This window comes from Pollachius pollachius, assembly GCF_949987615.1.
Source record: "Pollachius pollachius genome assembly, chromosome: 7".
NCBI classification, from domain to species: Eukaryota; Metazoa; Chordata; class Actinopteri; order Gadiformes; family Gadidae; genus Pollachius; species Pollachius pollachius.
The window spans coordinates 3,866,785-3,886,178 of NC_136940.1; the positions used below are offsets into that span (position 1 = coordinate 3,866,785).

Consider the following 19,394-nt stretch of genomic DNA (forward strand, 5'->3'; position numbering starts at 1 on the left):
CAGAAGCAGCTGTATTGTTATAAGATCGACTTTAGGGAGGACATGCGCACATCATATCTTTGTGGGGTTGCACTTAGCCTAAAACCTACAGCCTTTTAATCTTTTCTGTTTCCATCTTTTTTTTCTTCGCCTTGGGTTTTGTAGTAGATATAGGGGTAGAGTTTGGTGGAAGTACAGCCTTTAAACGCCACGGGGGTAAAAACATCTGGCCTGCACGACGTATGTTTTAAAACACTTATATACCCTGCGTGTTTATTTGTGGTGTTACCACACATTTGCTTTGACAAGGCTCCAGCATTTCCCTCTGAGTGAGCCTATAGATATGTAGTTATATTTATTGTTGTTTTTTTAATAGGCCAAGTTGGCAAGCAGTCTCACAAAGCCTGCCTATATTAACACAAACAATAAGGCCAGTAAGTTCCTCACTCGAAATCCCCCCCACCCCCATCCATGGAGCTAACTCTGATGAACTCCGGGAGAGACTTGGTTATTATAACGTAATTGAAGGCAGTTTGTTGTGTATTTTAAAAGGTAAGCTATATATACATGCCCTCCGTGTGAGTGCGTATTATTGGCTTTGGGAATTTGTAAAGTTTGGCATTTTTGTAGACTTTTTAAGCATAAGATAGAGAAGCATATATTTTTTTATCCACACCATGGGAGTGGGTAAGAAGTCTGTAAAAGATTATGGTGGGTTTCTTCAGGTCAGACTTGGATGAGACTTGCTCAGAGGGCAGACGCCTTGCTCCCGTATTCATGACTACTTATTTTACTTTAAACGGCTACATTCAGCATGTATTGGCCAGTGTCCGTTTCATAAACACTACTTCATACTTGTTTTTATTTATTAAGTACCCTACAATGTGCGGCTGGACATTTATGCACGGAACAGAAAAAACACAAACGGTTACAAAGTGGTTCCTTATCTATCTATTTTAAAATGAGGTCATAAATGAATAAATAACATAAAGGCCTATAACCATGACGGGATTGAGGTATCTGTCAACGAATAATCCGTAAAATGGGTGTTTTGAAAGAACTACAAATATATTCAAAGTGGGCGGTTTAAAACCCGCAACACAAACGCTTTAACAAACTCCATGGATTCGAAAAGCACGCGTACTTTTGTATCGACAATAAGCAAAAATGAAGAGAAAATTAGAACTTTCTTTCATCTTTTGCACTGACTCATTGATATTGAATTCACCCGCAGGGGGCGCTGCACTCCTGCCGAAACCGCAGGTTTTTATAGACTGGCTGCATGAAGCATGGGATTCCCGAGCAGAATGGGGGTATAGTGGGAGCCGGGAGCCGAGCGACTCTCCGAGCCGTAGTTGGAGGGGTGTGACCGTGCAGAGAGAGACTGACAGCTTCGAGTAACCCCGCCCACTTCGCCCGACCCCCCCCTCTCTCTCCCGTTCACTCTCCCAGCGTCTCTGCCCCAAACAGTCATCATTCCAACGCACACACCGAGCGCACGGCACCTTCCCGAACGAGTCGAACACCGGATTCGCTCAGGGACTATACACCGCTACAAAAAACAAGCTCATTCTTTTAATCCGGAATTACACTTGATCCAGAGGACGCACGAGAACATTTACGGGCTCATACACCCTCGATACCTTACCATATGTCCGACAGAAGAGCGGAGACCACCATCTCTGTCAGCCAAGAAAGTGTTTGGACATCCCCGAGACGGACTTTGCAAAGGGGACATACGTGCTGATCTTTTTTTTTGCATTGGACCTCAAACCGAATACCTGTGGAAATATTCCGCGGATGTGGGTGCCCCTTTACGCTCGGGACTACTAGTTTCCACACTCCGTGGTGGCCGATGTGAGGAACACTTGGTCCGCCCGCCGTCGCTTCTCTTCTACCGGCCAAGTACAGCAGCTTGGGGATCGCCGAACCGCCGAGGAGGTTCTGCTGTGTTCCCCCTTCTCCTTCCCTCGGGACCCCTCCAAGTATTCCCATTTCCACGTTTGTTGGTGTATGGAGGTGGTAACTCTGGTGCTGGTGGGTTGACGTGGCTGGGACCGGGTCGACGGAGCGCCTCGGATCACCTCGGATAGTGCCCGATCTCCTTCTGCTGGGGCCTACTTACATGTCCCACTTCACCCATTCATGACAATGGATTATTTTCTGGTTTTATGCAGCGTCTTGCTGTGCCCCGTGGTGTACGCCATCGAAGGTAAGACGTTTTTTGGTTGTGTGTGTCTTTGTTGCACGGAGGTTTGTGCCTCGAGCGTATGTGTGCCTCTTATTTCCCTACTGCGTCTCGTGTGTAGGTTTAGTGCGCCGATGTTTACCGGAGTTTAACCCGACGCACTGCACGCAGACGATAGAAACTCTTCATTTACGCACAAATTGCCGAACCCGGTTAGTTTTTAATTGCCTTTTATTGGACGCGAGGGTCTTATACGGGCGAATGGAGCCGTGGCGCATGGGATAGCCTGGAGTCGGTGGCGGTGTGCGTTTCAGGATACAATCGTAACGCGCGGCTGTAAAGGATAAGCCGTAAATACATATACATAACAATGGTAGACGTGTATTCGTTTCTCCAGTGTTAACGATTCCCTCGGTGGGCTAGTGGAGACCTATTATTCCTCACTTTGGCTCAAATTAGCCGCGCGTCTCGACGGGGGGGGGGGGGGGGGGGGGGTGCCAGCTCACGGGTGGTGGAAGGGGAGCTGGGACTCTCTCGGAGAAGCACCTCGGATTCAGGGGCGATGCCTCTCTGCGGGTGCGTTTCCAGCTGAACTTTCCCCCCTGCCCGTTCCTTCACCGTACATTTAAAATTACAGATTCTTTACGAAAGGCTCGACATCGGACTCGAAAAATGAACCCCCCCGCCCGTCCTCCTCTGTCCCGTTCGCTGCTGCGCACCGTGCATAGGCGTCTATTGCGTCGGACGATCACGCAGTGGCTCAATAGGACTTTTTTATTCCCGTTCAATCGTTATTCTTCATTTCGAGACGTCGCTGGGTTGTTTTGCAAGTATTTGGCCCTCTTTGCCAGAGGTTAAACATTAGATATTTTATATAGAGATCTATCTTTTTTAGATCTTTTTTTTTTTTTTTTTTTTACAACTGTCGTTTGTGTGCCATTTCTTGTGGACTTTGAGCAAAGATACTTATTAATACTGATGGAAATGCAAGGCGTGTAGGCTCGTGTTGGGGGGGGGGGGGGGGGGGGAGCTTTCTCGTCGTTGGACTCGTCAGCAATCTCACGACGACTGTGTCGTTTGACCTTTCCTTTGGAGTCTAATTGGCCTTTTTGCTAATCACAGAACCACCTCGTGTACTTTAATCCAGTCTCGTTAGATGCAGAACACATGTGAGATGTTTTGGTCGAGTTGAAGTATAGATGGTGCTGTTTTAAAGCGGATGGGTGAGGCTGCTGTTTGGCGTGTGCTGATCTCTCCTACAAAGAGATGCATGTCCCCCACGGGTCGAATCCATTCTGCAACGATGATAAGGGTTATAATACAGAGAGACTATATGGCGCTGGGCCACCGTCCTCTTGATAAGGGACACGTAAAAAAGAGCGGTAGGTTATATGGTGTGGCGTAAAACAGAAATCATTCACTGAACCATACCTTGGACTACTTCGTAGGGAATGGTGGAGTTGTTTTGAACAGGGTGGGCCCGGAGAAAACGGCCCATGTTGGCACATTTCGTTAGATCTATCTATTACAAACTAGTGTAGCCTATATGGCTATGTTTTAGGGCGCTGACATGGTCAGTAGTGTACCTACGGTTTTAGTGACTGCCGGTGGATTTGTTAGGCTGCTGTCGCTTTTCTATGGGGGTACTAGAGGCTAGAGGAGGCTATGCTTTGCTCCGAGGGAAAATAGTCGGCCACACGGCGCGTCTCCTGGTGCCGAGGTAGCACACAGACATTCGCAAACACACACACGCACACACACACAAACGCACACATACATACACAAGCGCACACACGCACGCACGCATGCACACGCAAACAGACACACACACACACACACACACCCACACACACACACACACACACACACACACACACATTTATTTTAGATTCGATTAATTTAATTGAGTTTGCTGTATAAACAGGGTATGGCTGGACGTTTATGACTTTGTATAGGCTCAACGTTTTTTTTCAAATACACCAAAGCGTTAGGGGACATTTGTGGCACATTTGATTATTAGGTAATACAATTACATATATACAGGGATTTATATTCATACGAGAGTGGATTTACATATTTTAGAGCCATGTAATTCGTTTGTCATAGAAAAAAACCGTATGATCAGTTTTGATTTTGTTCAGAATTAAATAAAGTAGGATTTGTTATCTTTAGCTTACTCAAGTAATAACAATAACTTTTTAATATCATTACAATCATTATTATCATTAATACTATTATATTATCTATAGGCCTCTGTAGTGTCTATATGTATACCTATATATGCGTATATATATATATATATATATATATATATATATATATATATATATATATATATATATATATATATATATATATATATATATATATATATACATACATACATACATACATACATACATACATACATACATATATATATATATACACACACACATGCATACATACATACATTATAGGCTTAATTAAAGCAGGGTTTTTGTTTTAGTTTTTCTGGGCATTTTGTTGTAATCTTAATTCGTTTATTAAGTTTCCTCACTTTTTTTTTTACTTTCCTCACTTTTCCGTGCGAGAGTCCTGTTTGCTGTAACTGAGAACTATTCTTTAACTAACACGTTCGGTTGCGCAGACACTTTTTCCCAAACAACTTATTAAAAATTAATTGCGCCCTTCCCTAACCACAACTTCAATCCAATATTTTGATTGATTCGGTCTGCATCATTACAATCGGTTTGTGTGGAGACACTGGGAGAGAAGTCCTATCAGCCTCACAGCGAGAGTTGGTCGGATTCCACAGAACCTTTTACGACCGCTAATTGCGTTGGAAAGATAGCGCTACTTCAGTTCCCATGTTTCCCCTGATACCACGGTTCAACAAGGAAGTACAGGCCTGCCTTTCACTTCTCCCCGTCTCGGTCAGCCTCTCATGCAGGCTGCAGCTTTCCCAACTCCAGGCCCCGGCTTCTCCTGCGGGCCTCTGCCCCTAAGTTGGATGTTGGGTGAGGGGGTAACAGCGAACTGTAGTAGGCCCTTTAACTTGGTTTGGAAAGCCAAAACGATTGTTGGCCCCAATGACACTTGATACATTAACCTTTATGACCCGTCTTGGAGGGCCCCGTTTGCCGTTTCTCATTCAAAGGCAAATGCGCCACAAACGTCTCAATGCTCGTGATTGAGTACACTAAAGAACCCATTAGCAGCCAAAGTTAACCGTGCCGTCGGAAAACAATTGAACGCGCCATGAAAGAGAATCGATTCAATGCGCGGTAGTCATTCTGCTGGAAAGCTTAAGTCAAAATGTTAGAATCCACTGTAACGCAGGGACGGTCCCTGCCTACAATGGATTCTAACTTTTTGAACCAAGCTTCCCATCTCCATTGTGGTCATGGTAATAGATGCAAATTTAAAAAAACAGCGCAATGTTTCTGTTAACCCCGTCAATAACCAACTTTGCGCTTGCAAGCGCCATGGACCCGGGGCGCGTATGATGTCTGCGCTATATTGAGCTTATTTACACCTCCCCAACAGTGCGCTGGGACCATTGGTAGAGGTTGGGTGATCACAGCGATTGGTTTGGCTCGATGGTTTGGAGTGGACCAACATGTTGACCCAAAGAGTGTAAACGGAGAGACAGTCGTTTACTATAGTGTTTATTATAGGGCTGGTATTTATTGCTACGGAAGTTAAGGCTGAAGAAATCTCTTGGAGACTTCGATTTTGTGATTTGTACGACAACAATTTGGAAAAGAAAATATATTTAGTAATATAAGAATATAATAATATATATAATGTAAGAAAAAAAAGAATATAAACATATAATATATACTTTTTTAAATGTAGATTTAATTTAAGTTTAATAAATTATATATAGCCAATGTGTAATATAATAATAAATAATAGTAATAGACCTATAATATTTCAATATTCTGTTTATATATTACTATTCAGCATTCATATTTTGTTATAGCCTATTATGTAACGCAAAATTAATTATCCAAAATGTTAACAGTAATGGTAAACATAATAATTAATGAAAAGAATCACAAATAATACAATTACCAAATAAACCAGAAATTATGTTTATTGTTATTTGTATAATATAACTATATTATAGCTACAGTATAGCTCATCATAAAATATCGTTTTCAATTAATAATAAACACATATAAAGAAATGTGAGGTAGCCGTTATTGCATTTGACTGTATCTGACTTAAAAAAGCTTTGTGTCAAAACAAAAGTTTGTCATATCAGTGTAAACTGACCAGTACATTCTCAAAAAGAGTTCAATCCAAAAACACGTAAATCCCAACAAAACAGGACTAAAAAGCTAACAAAGATCTAGCCTCCCCGTGCTATGCTACAGTAAGGTCACAGGCTAGCGGCGGCCATTTTGAACAGATGTACAGTGTGTTAGGTTCAGATCGGCGCATAGCGCTCACAGGGTGAGGACGGGATGGGGGAACTCTCGGGGGGGGGGAGGGTTTAATGAGGATGGGTATAGCTGACGGTGGTGACGGTGGTAGGTCAGAGCGGGGATTTGAACAGAGTTTTTCGAATAGTCCCGGCGTTCCCAGACTTTACGCATGCTATGGGACCACGGTTCCACCCCCGTTCGACCACGGGTTGGCTCCACACAGGGATCCACTAACACGAGGTTCCATACGCGAGCGGCAGGCAGCGGCGGCGGCCATTGGAACGCCGACTGGCATCGGACTGTTTTATTTTACGCTTTGGGAAATGCGAGGGATTTCAGTTTGGCCGGCCAGGAGCGATCCTGGCCATGGAGCCGTCTGAGAAACCTCCAATGGAGGGATGAGAAAATATGTTTTGGTCTGAGCTCGAGTCCCATGCTAACGCTATGGTTCATGTGTATATGTAAACATGCTGTGTGTGTGTGTGTGTGTGTGTGTGTGTGTGTGTGTGTGTGTGTGTGTGTATTTGTGAATGCCTTGCTCTGGCATCCGAAGGGGTAAGAGAGAGGGGTGGGGGGTGGGTGAGTGGAAGGGGGAGGGTGGGGGTGTGGTAGCAGGTCTTTGACACCAAGCAGGAGAGGGCGAATGCTTCTACGCCTCACCTCCCCTCCCCCCCCCCCCCCCCCCCCCACCCCCCCCACCCCTCTGCCAAATTCCCACTGGGCGCTGTCTATAGTCAGCCGAGCGGAACGGGAGAGCGACAGACAGAGAGAGAAAAACTAAAGAGGGGGAGAGAGAGAGAGGTAGAGAGAGAGAAAGAAAGAGACTCAGAGGCAAACAGAGAGCAAGGCAGGAGAGAGAGAGAGAGAGAGAGAGAGAGAGAGAGAGAGAGAGAGAGAAAGAGAGACCCACACAGGCAACCAGATAGCAAGAGAGAGAGAGAGATGTTTGGACTCACAAATCAACTGAAGAAAGCGTATTGGGCGCTACGATTGAAACGGTGGGTTTGTTAGTGTCTGTGTGTCCGTGTGTGTTTGCCTCCGTCCGTCTGTCGCTCCGTCCCCCTGTCAGTCAGTCTCCCTGCTCTGAGTGCCCCTGCCATGCCCGCCGAGGGCGGATTGGTTGAAGGACCCAAACCGAGTCACGTGGGCAGGCTTAGCAGGCCAAGCGGAGGTCGTCGCCGTACTCCTCTTTTGTCCTCGTTAGGGAGGCAATGAGTCATAATTATTCGTGTAACTCCGATCGTAAATCAAAGCTCATGCATTTTGTCATGCCAGTCAAGAGCATATAGGTCTACATTAGTTTAGGTTGTGTGAACGTATGTTTGCGTGTGCGAGTGTGTGTGTGTGTGTGTGAGTCTGTGTGTGTGTGCGCGTGCACGTACCCGTGTCAACATGAGTGCATTAAAACTGTCACTCTCCCGCAGAACCGCGGGATAACCAGTTTCATTTCTTTGCCGTCTTGAGCCTGAACTTGAGTTGAACTAATGGATTTCAGAGTTCCGACGAAACGCTCAACTTCACAGAAACAGCCATCTTACGTTCTCCTCCTTCACAGCCCCTCGTCTACGGCCCACCCCTGTAAAGCACAGCTGAACCAGCCATTTGTCACCCACGTCTAGATTATACGTGCACTGAAGGGCCCACTGTGCCTTTTCCGCCCACTCTCTCAACCCACGACCCAAGTCCATACACCCCCCCCGCCCCCATCCCGGCTCCTGGTGCCAACTCTCCCCCCTCCCTCCCTCCCTCCCTCCCTCCCTCCCTCCCTCCCCCCCTCCAAGCTCTTACTGCCCCTCAACAAAGGCTACCCCTTAAACACAATGGAGCCCCCAAGGGTCGACCATGCCGACGGCGAATAAAAATACACGGCGATGACTCACAAGATGGAGTTTATACATTTAGAGAGAGCAGTGCCCACGCTACCGCCCCCCCCCCGCCCCCCAATTCCACCACCCTCTCCGCCACACTGCGTCTTGTTGACACACATAAACACCCGCCGCTAAGGAAAAACAGGGTCAGTAAGGGGATGAGGTGTCTGGGTCGGGTTTTGCCTTTTTTTGTTATCGCGTACAGCTGCCTCGCTCATGGCCGCGGTTCTGTTCACTTCAAGGCCCCGCCAGCCCTCCTGGGACGATACCGGGGCTACGTGACTTCATTCGTGTAGTCTGGACTCTAAGGCGGGAGAGAGAGGGGGAGAGAGAGAGAGAGAGAGAGAGAGAGAGAGAGAGAGAGAGGTAGCGAGAAAGACGCTCAGTTTTTGAATTATAAGAGTTGTACGTGCCAGTTGTACTTCTCTTTAGAACAGCTCACAAACCGTCATGCCGTTGTTAACCCAATCCATCTGTTTCTAGTTTAGTTTTTGTCTAAAATGTTTTCATATAAATTCACAAAGGAGCTCTGAACCGGTTCTGCTTGATATAGAGCTGGCTACAGGTTATGGGGTCATTGTGTTCTTCAAAAGTGGCAGTTGTTTTTAATTTCTCTTTTGATATCGTTAGAACGATTTTCAGCGGCAATAAAACCTCGCCCCCTAGTAAAAAAAGATCGAAACCCCGATAGCTTTCAGCGCTTGTTGATTGTTCTGGTTAAATATTAAAACGAAAGAGGAGGTTTGAAGAGGCGGGAAGCTCTCCCCCCGTTGAGCCTAACTTCAGGTGAGGTTTGGCGGTTGCAGCAGTCGTCGCCTCGCTTCCGGGGCTCTTTGAAAAGTCTCCGGTCGAGGACGCCTTTAGCTCATCTTCAACCAGCCGTCTGGAAGGCGAGCTGCGGTGGGGGCATGGTGGGGGCGGCTTCGAGGGCGGGAGGTGAGACTCACGGCTATCCTCGAGGGGAGAGGAGGGGGGGAGGAGGGGAGGGTGAGGCGATGGCATCTTCCGATGTCCACGTGAAAACAAGAGTGGGTTGTACTTGCAAGGGTGATGTCTGGTACTTAGTTCCAGCTGTCTTGGTATGGATGTGTGATGTCGTGCAAGTATGGAAGTTTGTATGAGAGAGAGAGAGAGTGCGCGTGTGTGTGTGTGTGTGTGTGTGTGTTACTGTTGACCCCTGCTTGTCATCCTGGCCGTCCACAAACCGTCTCCAGCTACTTTTCATCTGCACTTCAAACGACCCATAGCCGAAGGGAAGCCTCTGTCTTCGTCGGCTCTCTGTTTCTTATTCTTCTCCTCCTTCTTCTTCTCTTTCTTCTTCTCCTCCCTTCCTCTTTTTGTTTGCTCTACTGACACCAGAACCATCACAGCCCCCCCCGGCTGTTTTCTGCAGCGCATCCCAAAATAATCCTCCCAGCCTATCAGAAAAGGCCACTCACTTCCGCACGGCGACCACATAGAGCGCTCGCAGACGACGGTGGCGGAAGCCATCCGACCAATCACAAGTGACCTTTTTGCTCGGCCTATTTACATAAGCCCCCCCCCCCCCCCCCCCCCCCCCCGGATCCCAGCTCCTCCTTACCGCCAGCTGTGATCAGAATTTATTTAACCTTACTGCGATGCTAAAAACTGGAGCTCCGACGGTTGACTTTAATGTTTAAGTGAGTATAACATTTAGAGGACAATGAAAACAATCTTGAATAATAAAAGCCCTTTGAGCCAGCAGCTATTACGCTGGCCATATTTCTTCAAGGCAATCTAGCAAATGTCCAGGTGTGAGCTATGCGATCCCTTTTACGGCCCGGACCCTCATGTCGTCTCCCCATTTGTTTAAAACCGTGTGAGCCCGGGGGGAAGTCAAGCATGTGTAAGAAGTGTGCGTCTGTGTGTATGAAGTGTGTGTGTGTGTGTTCATGTTGATGTGTGTGTGCGCGTCGGTACGTGAGTGAATGATACATATTTCCGCAGGCATAAAGCGCTTGCCCTCGCTCACGAGTGTCGCCGTTTTCCTCTTTGTTTTTTTTAATAGTGGGGTTCAGCTTCAGTGGTCTACAGTTACCCACCCACCTCTCCCCCCCCCCCCTATACGCCCCCTCAATGACGGAAGCACGACCCAGCCAGCCGTACACTGCTCCAGCATATTAATTCACTGGAGCCCTCTCTGGCGGGGGGCGGGGGGGTGCAATTCACCCAGTTATCAGGCGACGACGTTACGAATACCTCACACACACACACACACACACACACACACACACACACACACACACACACACACACACACACACACACACACACACACACACACACACACCGCTCTCTCCTGTTGCTCTCTCCTGTTCACAACCGCCGGGTGCATTTTGCTGCGTGGTCGTGAAACTGGATTCAAGCGGATATTCCAGTAGTGTGACGTTTGTGTTCATATTGAGTGGAGGTGTGTGGTGGGAGGGGGGTGGTGGGCGGTGGAAGACTAATTGCGATGTGACAGATGAAAGCGCCGGACAAAATGGGCTGACCCCCCCCCCCCCTCTGTGCCAGGTCAGGCCCGAAATGCTCTCTCACACCCCACAGGACCCGGGAGTGACCCCCCACACCTGCATGGACACCACACACACTCACACACACACACCGACACACACACACACACACACACACACACACACACACACACACACACACACACACACACATACTGCACACACTGCACACAGACACACACACACACACCCTGGACGGCATGCACGCATGGACACACACCCGTGTGCGGGCGTGGTCTCACAAACACACACTCACACACACTTGATGGCATGCACGCATGGACACACACACCAATGTGCACGCACGGACGCACTAACACACACACACACACACACACACACACACACACACACACACACACACACATACTGCACACACTGCACACAAACACAAACACACACCCTGGACGGCATGCACGCATGGACACACACCCGTGTGCGGGCGTGGTCTCACAAACACACACTCACACACACTTGATGGCATGCACGCATGGACACACACACCAATGTGCACGCACGGACGCACTAACACACACACACACACACACACACACACACACATACACTGGACAGCATGCACGCATGGACGCACTCCACACACACACACACACACACACACACACACACACACACACACACACGTTGCCCCCCCCACCCCTCTAAGGGTCAGAGGCTGGCTCTGCAGCGACTAATGAATCAATCAGCTGGTTCCATTCATCGCTCTGCTGTCAGGGCCCATCGATCAGCCCCTAAACCCCCGTCCCAGTGGACCAGTGGGCCGGGGAGTGGGGAGGGTTGAAGGGGAAGGGGGTGGGCGTCTCAGATTTTCCTTTCTCTTCAAAAGAAACACATTTATGTTCGTTTTTTTTAAATTCAGTTTCGATGTTCCCGCGTCGAAAGCACACCGTGGTGTTTCAACGGCGCACATTTTGTGTATTGTGCCACCGTCAACTGTAGGCCCCAGTACGGTGTCGGGGAGAACGGGACGGGCGAGAGAGGACGGCAGAAAATTAGTAATTCTACTGAATTAAGTGGCTTTCCTGCAGCTCTCTGACATGGGGCTGCTGACCTTGCTTTTCCCTCACTGGACCTCGGTAGTGCGTGTCTGTGTGTGTGTCTGTCTGTGTGTGTGTGTATGTGTGTGTGTGTATGTGTGTGTGTGTGTGCGTGCGGTATTTGTGTGTTTGTCTGTATGTGTGTGTGTGTCTCTGGGTGTGTGTGCGTGTGTGTCTGTGTGTGTGTGCGTGTGTGCGTGTGTGTGTGTGTGTGTGTGTGTTACCGGATGGCTGGACATAGCAGGTGGTGTATTTCATCCAGGCAGGAGCTTGGTCAGCTACAAGACCCCCCACCTCCTCCCCCCCTCTGCCCTTCATCAAGTCTTTGAGCCTTCAGCCTTGGCTAGATGACGGCTCTGTGTGTGTGTGTGTGTGTGTGTGTGTGTGTACGTGTGCGTGTGTTTGTGTGTGTGTGTGTGTACGTGTGCGTGTGTTTGTGTGTGTGTGTACGTGTGCATGTTTTTGTGTGTGTGTGTGTGTCTGTGTTTTTGTGTGTGTGTGTGTGTCTGTGTGTGTGTGTGTGTGTGTGTGTGTGCGTTTGGGATGATTCCCTGCTGAGCCTGTGTCAAGAGAGGCATCAGGAACCATCCAATCTGTGGAACCCAGTGTGTGTCTGTTTCTTTGTGTGTGTGTCTGTGTGTGTGTGTGTCTATGTATTTGTGTGTGTGTCTATGTCTTTGTGTGTGTGTGTGTGTGTGTGTGTGTGTGTGTGTGTGTGTGTGTGTGTGTGTGTGTGTGTGAGGGACCCGAGATGGGATATGAGAGAGGGAGATAGGCAGAGAGTGAGCTCATTTCTTATCAATAAGTGTGTGTGCATAACCCTGGACATTTGTCAAACAGCAGCCTGGTAGGGACGGCGTCAGGGGCTGTGACTGGGAGTTACTGGGAAACAGTAGTGTGTTCTGGGAGACGATTGGGGTCTGAGGCATCAGAGAGATCGTGATCTCTCCCCTGGCCTGCAGATCTCTCAGCTACCTATCTCCGTGTCTGGTCAGACAGGACAGAGTTACAGCCCCACTATAGAGTTGTCATTCAATGGAAAAGGACATTCCTCTCCCTCCTTCACCTTGTATCACCTCTCTTGTTCTTCTCTCTCTCTCTCTCTCTCTCTCTCTCTCTGTCTCTCTCTCTCTCTCTCTCTCGGCTGTGGCTGTGGTGTTGTCTTAAAGGCATAAGGCAATAGTCTCCTCATATCTTTGAATGAATCCAACAAAAGAGCCCCGATCAATGGATACATTGTTGGACAATTTGAAGAGGGGGTCCCCCACGTCAACGGTAGATCTGATTCCTCAGAAATGATTAATCAGGATCTAGTAAAGCAGGGCCATCGGGCAGCAGCAGGTGGTGTTTCAAATCCAGGCTTTATTTGTGTTGGTTTATAAAGTACACCAGGCCTGATTTTATTTCCCTATCGACGGCAATAAAGGCTCATACTGCAAACAGGCTCGTCCCTTTGTGCCACGGAGTATGTTTGCTTTCGTCCTAGACGGTTATTAACATAATATGGAGTGAAGGCTTTTTTTATTGCCGTCGGTATACACGGCTGTATGCCTATTGTGGCAATTTGGCAGAGTGACTTTCACAGAGTCCGGGGCTCCTCCGTGAGCCTGGGGTTTCTGTGAGGCGTGCCAGCCAGACAGTCTGCTGGTGTGGTGGGTTGGCAGGCTGGGAGCGATCCCACAGGTTCCTGGGGTCCCACCCAAAACAGGTGAGGTTTAAAACTAAATCCACTGGCAGACAAAGCCTTCTTTTCTCTGCGCTGTTTACCTTCCCAGCTCCCCTCTCTCTCTCTCTCATCTCCCCGTCAATCTCTCTCTCTCTCCATCCCCCTCTCACTCTCTCTCGTTCTGTCTGTTTCTGTCTCTCCCTCTCTCTCTCTCTCTCTCCCTCTCTCTCTCTCTCTCTCTCTCTCACTCTCTCTCTCTCCCCCTCTCTCTCTCTCCCCCCCCTCTCCGTTTCCCAGCCTCTTGCTCTCAGAACCCACCGCCTTCGCCCTCTGTTCTTTAACTGCCGTCTCCCCCCTCCCTCCCCATCTCCCCCCCGCCTCTTTGAGCGACTCCTTATCAGGGTAACATTGGTTCTTAATTGCGGTATTATGCCCCCCTTCCACCCGCTATCTCCGACCTTTGTGATATCGAAATCCCCCGGAAGTGCCGGCGGTGGCCGCGCATCGGGGAGACAGTTGCTATTTACTGACCGGAGACCCATTGTTAGAGCGGGGCTCTTTGATAAGGGCTCGACTGTCAGAGTGACTTCCCCTATTGTGTGCGTGAAGAGAGAGAGAGAGAGAGAAGAGTCTGCCGTTTAGAAGAAGAAAGACACCGAATTGCTTACTCACGCCCCCCCCCCCCCCCCCCCTCATCCAACCCCACCCACCCCCACCCCTACCCGCCTAGTTCACCCTCCTCCCCCTCCTCCCCCTCCTCCCCCTGCCGTGAATGGTGTGATGTCTGTATGCAAAGAAATACCTGAAGCCCAAAAAAATAAAGCAATGACAAGGAGTTAGGCCCGGCCTGGTGACACTTACATGACGAGTTTGACGTGTAAATCTATTTCCACCTCTCGCTGCTTGTCGCCCTCAGCCATTTTGTTTCACAGAACAGGTTCTTCTGTCTGTCAGCCCCGGACACCAGAAAGAAAAAAAAAAAAACACAAGCAGAAAGAAAGAAAGGAAAAAGATCAGCACAAATGGGGAGGAAAGGAGAAAAAAGAGAAAGAAGACAGAAAAGACCAGGAAAGGCGAGAGGGAGGGAGAGGTGGAGAGGGAGAGAGAGAGAGAGAGAGACAAAGGGAGAGATAAAGGGAGAACAGAGAGAGAGAGAGAGGGCGAGAGAGAGAGGAGAGGGAGAGAGAGAGCGATAGAGTGAGAGAGAGAGAGAGGGAGAGAGAGAGATGAAGGGAGAGATAAAGGGACAACAGAGAGAGCGAGAGGGCGAGCGAGAGAGAGGAGAGGGAGCAGAGTGCGAATGGGTGGTAAGGTGATATGTTGCTTTAGGTGGCAGAGGGTGTCTTAAGTGTGAGGAGCACGAGGTGTCAGGATCTCACATACCGAAGCCAGACAGCTCACGGTGTGAAAACAATCGGTGGATACATGAAAAGGAAGAGCAGGGAGTCTCCAGCCTGGGGTCAGACCCACCCCGACCCGACCATATGGGCACTGTCCACCAAATGGTGGAGAGGGGTGGAGTTTAGGTGTTTGGGGAGGGATAGGGACGAAGTTGAGGGTCGCTGGTTGCGAGATCTGAGACGTATGGACTGCTCGGCCCTGAATGCCTCGGGTTTTGGTGCCTGCTCCCTCAGTCCCCTAGGGGCCTCTGGAACTAAAGGGCTGGTGATGATTAGAGATTCAGTTTAGCCTGCTCTTCAATCAATGACACGGGTAGAGGCAGGGTTGCAGCTCCCTGACCACCATACTAGATTTGGTCCTCCTGGGATTCCTGTTTTTTTCGCCTTCATTTTTTCACGCTTTGTTAATTAAGCGACCAAAGCTGCCCCGGCAGTTACTTATTCATGAGTCTTGGCTTCGTCTGGTGCCCTCGACCACTTGGTCGCCCCCTAATTAGCCCGTCACTAATGGCCGGCCCGAGCAGACCGATCCATACCATCTTAATGTTAGGCAAGCAGGAAACTTTGTGGCTTCGACGCACACACACACTTAAAAAAAAGAAAGAAAAAACCTTCAACAGCTCCCCATGACCTTGGTTGATAACACGACCCCGCAAAGTCTAATGTTGCACTTCTGTTTCTTTCACGGCATTAAGTGGCCCACATGGGATAGCGAGAAAACACTTTAAAAAAATCCATTTCCATACGTAGCCCTGTCCCGAGTCGGTTTCGCTCACACCCTGAGGTAGGGGGCTTAGTTTCGCTTAGACGTACCGAGAAGAAGAAACCGTCTCGTTAAATAAATGGAGCTGATCAGCCCAGAACCGGGAGGCTCGAGGTTGGTGAAATATTTAAGCTTACCCACAGTGCCGATAGCTTCACAGATTGAACCCTGCCATGACTTATTGATGCGGCCTCATTTGAACCCGCTTGCGGTAGAGCTCGTAGCTCAGCAGTGGCAGACCGGCGCTTCAGGGTGAAGGCGGCGTTACACCTTTTTTTTGTTGGTGTGGGCAAGTCAAGCATTAAGTGCTACATCTGAGTCAAGTGGCTGTCATGGCAACCCACTAACATTCCGGCCGTTCCAAACAACCCAAAAAAAAGAGGAAAAACACTTCTTCTAAAGCTTTTTCGTCGGGGCGATGATGTCACCGTTCGCCTCCGTCGCGGCCTTCCACATCGCGGTCCGCGGCCCGTAAACACTGAGTCAGACCCACTGACCGCTCCTTCCTTCTGCCCGGCCGGGTCAGCGGGGGGGGCGGATGACTAATCGAGGCCGCAGGGTCGTCACCGTGTGGTTCTGGGATCGGCCTGCCACCAGCTCCACCCTAGCTCCTACGCACACCCGGCGACGGTTCCGGTCCGTTCCGGAGTCCTATGCGGGTGTCAGGACGGATCAAACCAACGCGCGGACACCTCGGAACATCACAGGGTAAGGGGGACGTGTGGGTTCACTGCTTAATCCCCCCCCTGCCAGCACCTCCGCTAATGGCCGAGTTTAGGCATAAACACCGGCCTTGTTAATGTTTGACGCGCTGACGTCCAGCCCCGAGGCGCTGCCGGGCGCTGGCAGAACAGTGAGTTAAGGTCTCGCCCCCCCCCCCCCCGTGCTGACGGACGGACACATTGAAGAGGTCGGAGATGGCTTGATTCAGATTGGCAGCGCACAGCCGGGTTCAGTGGGGTTGTTTGTTTGGTGTGGTGGGCTCGCAACGGCGTTTTATTGAAGATGGATGGGTGTAATTTGAAGGGACGCGTTCATGGAAAGTAAGGGTAATATTTCAGAAAACAAAGGATATATGAAAAGATAACAATCCCCAAAAAATATAATAATGCAGGAATAGCCCAAAAAATGACTTTATGGGTTTTACTCCACCTAGAGAGAGATGACCTGTCGTTTGCATTACGACTCCCCTTCCGTTGTCTCTCCTATCTATAGCCATGAAGCCCGACAGAGGTCTGGAACCTCCTCCCCGCCCCCCCCCTCCATCACTCTAACACGGCCCACCGTGCGGTCGCCTAGCGGGGCTAAATATTGACAATACGGAGGGGGCGGCCGAAATAGCCGAGGTTAATACATAGAGCCGGCGCTATCGAGCGGCCATGGGCTGACCTTCTGTCCATCAGCTGACCTCTGGGTACACAGACCTGCCCCCCCCTGTAACCATGGATACCCCCTTCCAGTATTGATCCGTCTGATTTTGTTATTTACTCCGCCCTCCCTATGTACACATACATTAAGGTTTGGGTAAATGTCGTGTGGCTAGGAACGTACACGTTGTAAATCAAGGTCAAAAGGTCATGGGCTTGTGACAGTATGTCACCTCTGTAATGCACCATTCCGCCCGGTGACTGAGTGAGTGTCCCTGAACAACCAGACTTAAGACACGCAGAGGCCATTAGACACACACACACACACACACACACACACACACACACACACACACACACACACACACACACACACACACACACACACACACACACATTTCCTGTTTCTAAGTAAACCATTTCTGGTCCCTACTACCTATTGGTTTATGTGTGTGTATATGTGTGTATGTTTGTTTGTGTGTGTGTGTGTGTGTGTGTGTGTTTGTTTGTGTGTGTCTGTGTGTAGTTTCAAGCAAGTGGACGTCTGAATGTGTTAAAACGTTAATCAATGGAGCCTGGTGGCCTTGTGCTTGAGGCTTCTGTGTGTGTGTTTGTTTGTGTGCGTAGGTGTGTGTGTCGTTGTGTGTGTGTGTGTGTGTGTGTGTGTGTGGTAAGGTGTCAGTGCGCCCCTCCTCACCCCACCCCTGTAAAACTGCCAGCTTTAGTTACACATCAATGAAGGGTGAATAATACATTAGCTAGGGTCGTCTCTCTCTCTCTCTCTCTCTCTCTCTCTCTCTCTCTCTCTCTCTCCCTCTCTCTCCCTAGGTTAGGTTAGAGAGGGACCTAGCTGAACACAAGCACTCAGGGACACAGAGAGACCCAGGGATTCAAAAAAGGCTTAGGAAACGGCTCACGTGACCTCACTTCCTGTTAAGTGGTTGCTGACCACCACCCCTCACCCCCTCCCCCCCTCTTTCTCCCACCGTCCTGATGTCATACTAATGTACGATCACCCTTGCCGGGTCAATGCCATGTTACTTCCTGGGATACTTAACCGCACTCAGGTGTTGATGGTAGTTGGATGGGGGAGAGAGAGAGGCCGAGACTGAGCGAGTGAGGCGCTGGGGGGGATGGAGCTAGCTCAAGGCCTCGGCGTTGTTCCGCGGTGGGGAAAGTTACTTACCGGGGGTCCTTGAGACGGGGGGGGGGGGGGGGGGACAGTGAATGGAAGCCCTAACCATAATGGCTCAATATAGACATCCATATTACTGCTACAGTGTGTGATTGTGTGTGTGTGTGTGTGTGTGTGTGTGCGTTTGCGTTAGTGTGTGTGTAAAGTAGTAGTAGTACCAATAATAATATCAATTCTTTATAAAGCACCTCTTAAGCGTGGTCAAAACACAGTGTGTGTGTGTGTGTGTGTGTGTGTGTGTGGTTGCATGATTTATCTCCTAGCTCTGCAGCGTGGCTGTCGGGGGTGTCCTGGGTGTGCCATGCCAATGCACAGAGGTCTTTATATAATTACACTGCAGCCTGTGAGCACACACACACACGCACACACACACACACACACACACACGCACACACACACACACACACACGCACACACACACACACACACACACACACACACACTTCCCCCACCCCTACCACCTTATACACCCTGGCAGCCTTTCGACATCTGCCCGTCTGTCCATCCGTCAATATGTCCATTCCTCTTAATTGCCCGGGTTTGGGGTTGTCTTGCAGGGCAGTTGTCATGGGAATTCTTCAAAGTGGCTTTAAAACATTCACTTACCATCAGACCAGGGCTTGTCCCCACAACGCACAAGTCCTAACAACGCACAAGTCGCCACAACGCACAAGTCGCCACAACGCAAAAGTGCTAGGGTTAGAACAGGTTTGAGTGGGAGCATGGATTATCTCAAACTTTCACCCACTGTATGAATACACACACACAAACACACACAGATAAACCTCCATCTGGCTCCTCTTTCTCCAATGCAGTGTCCGATGCTCCTTCATTTATTCATTTATTGCCGTACCATGTGGTGTCGATAGTGGCGTCCCTTGGCCCTGATGTGAAATCTCTCTCCGGTGTTGCTGTGGTTTCTAATCGGCGAATTATAGACTAATGTTGACTCATTGAGAGAGTG

At 49.2% G+C, this 19,394-nt stretch overlaps 1 protein-coding gene across 6 annotated transcripts in view; it reads left to right on the top strand.

Moving 5' to 3' along the window:
- Positions 1 to 1,440: 1,440 nt before the first annotated feature.
- The window catches only part of ephb3b (eph receptor B3b), a 63,424-nt gene continuing 45,470 nt past the window's right edge, over positions 1,441 to 19,394 (top strand). For all 6 annotated transcript variants that reach the window (XM_079740230.1, XM_079740234.1, XM_079740232.1 and 3 more), the window contains exon 1: positions 1,441 to 2,191. In XM_079740230.1, the coding sequence (XP_079596356.1) occupies positions 2,125 to 2,191 (67 nt within the window). In that variant the 5' untranslated portion in view covers positions 1,441 to 2,124. The remainder of the gene's footprint in view (positions 2,192 to 19,394) is intronic.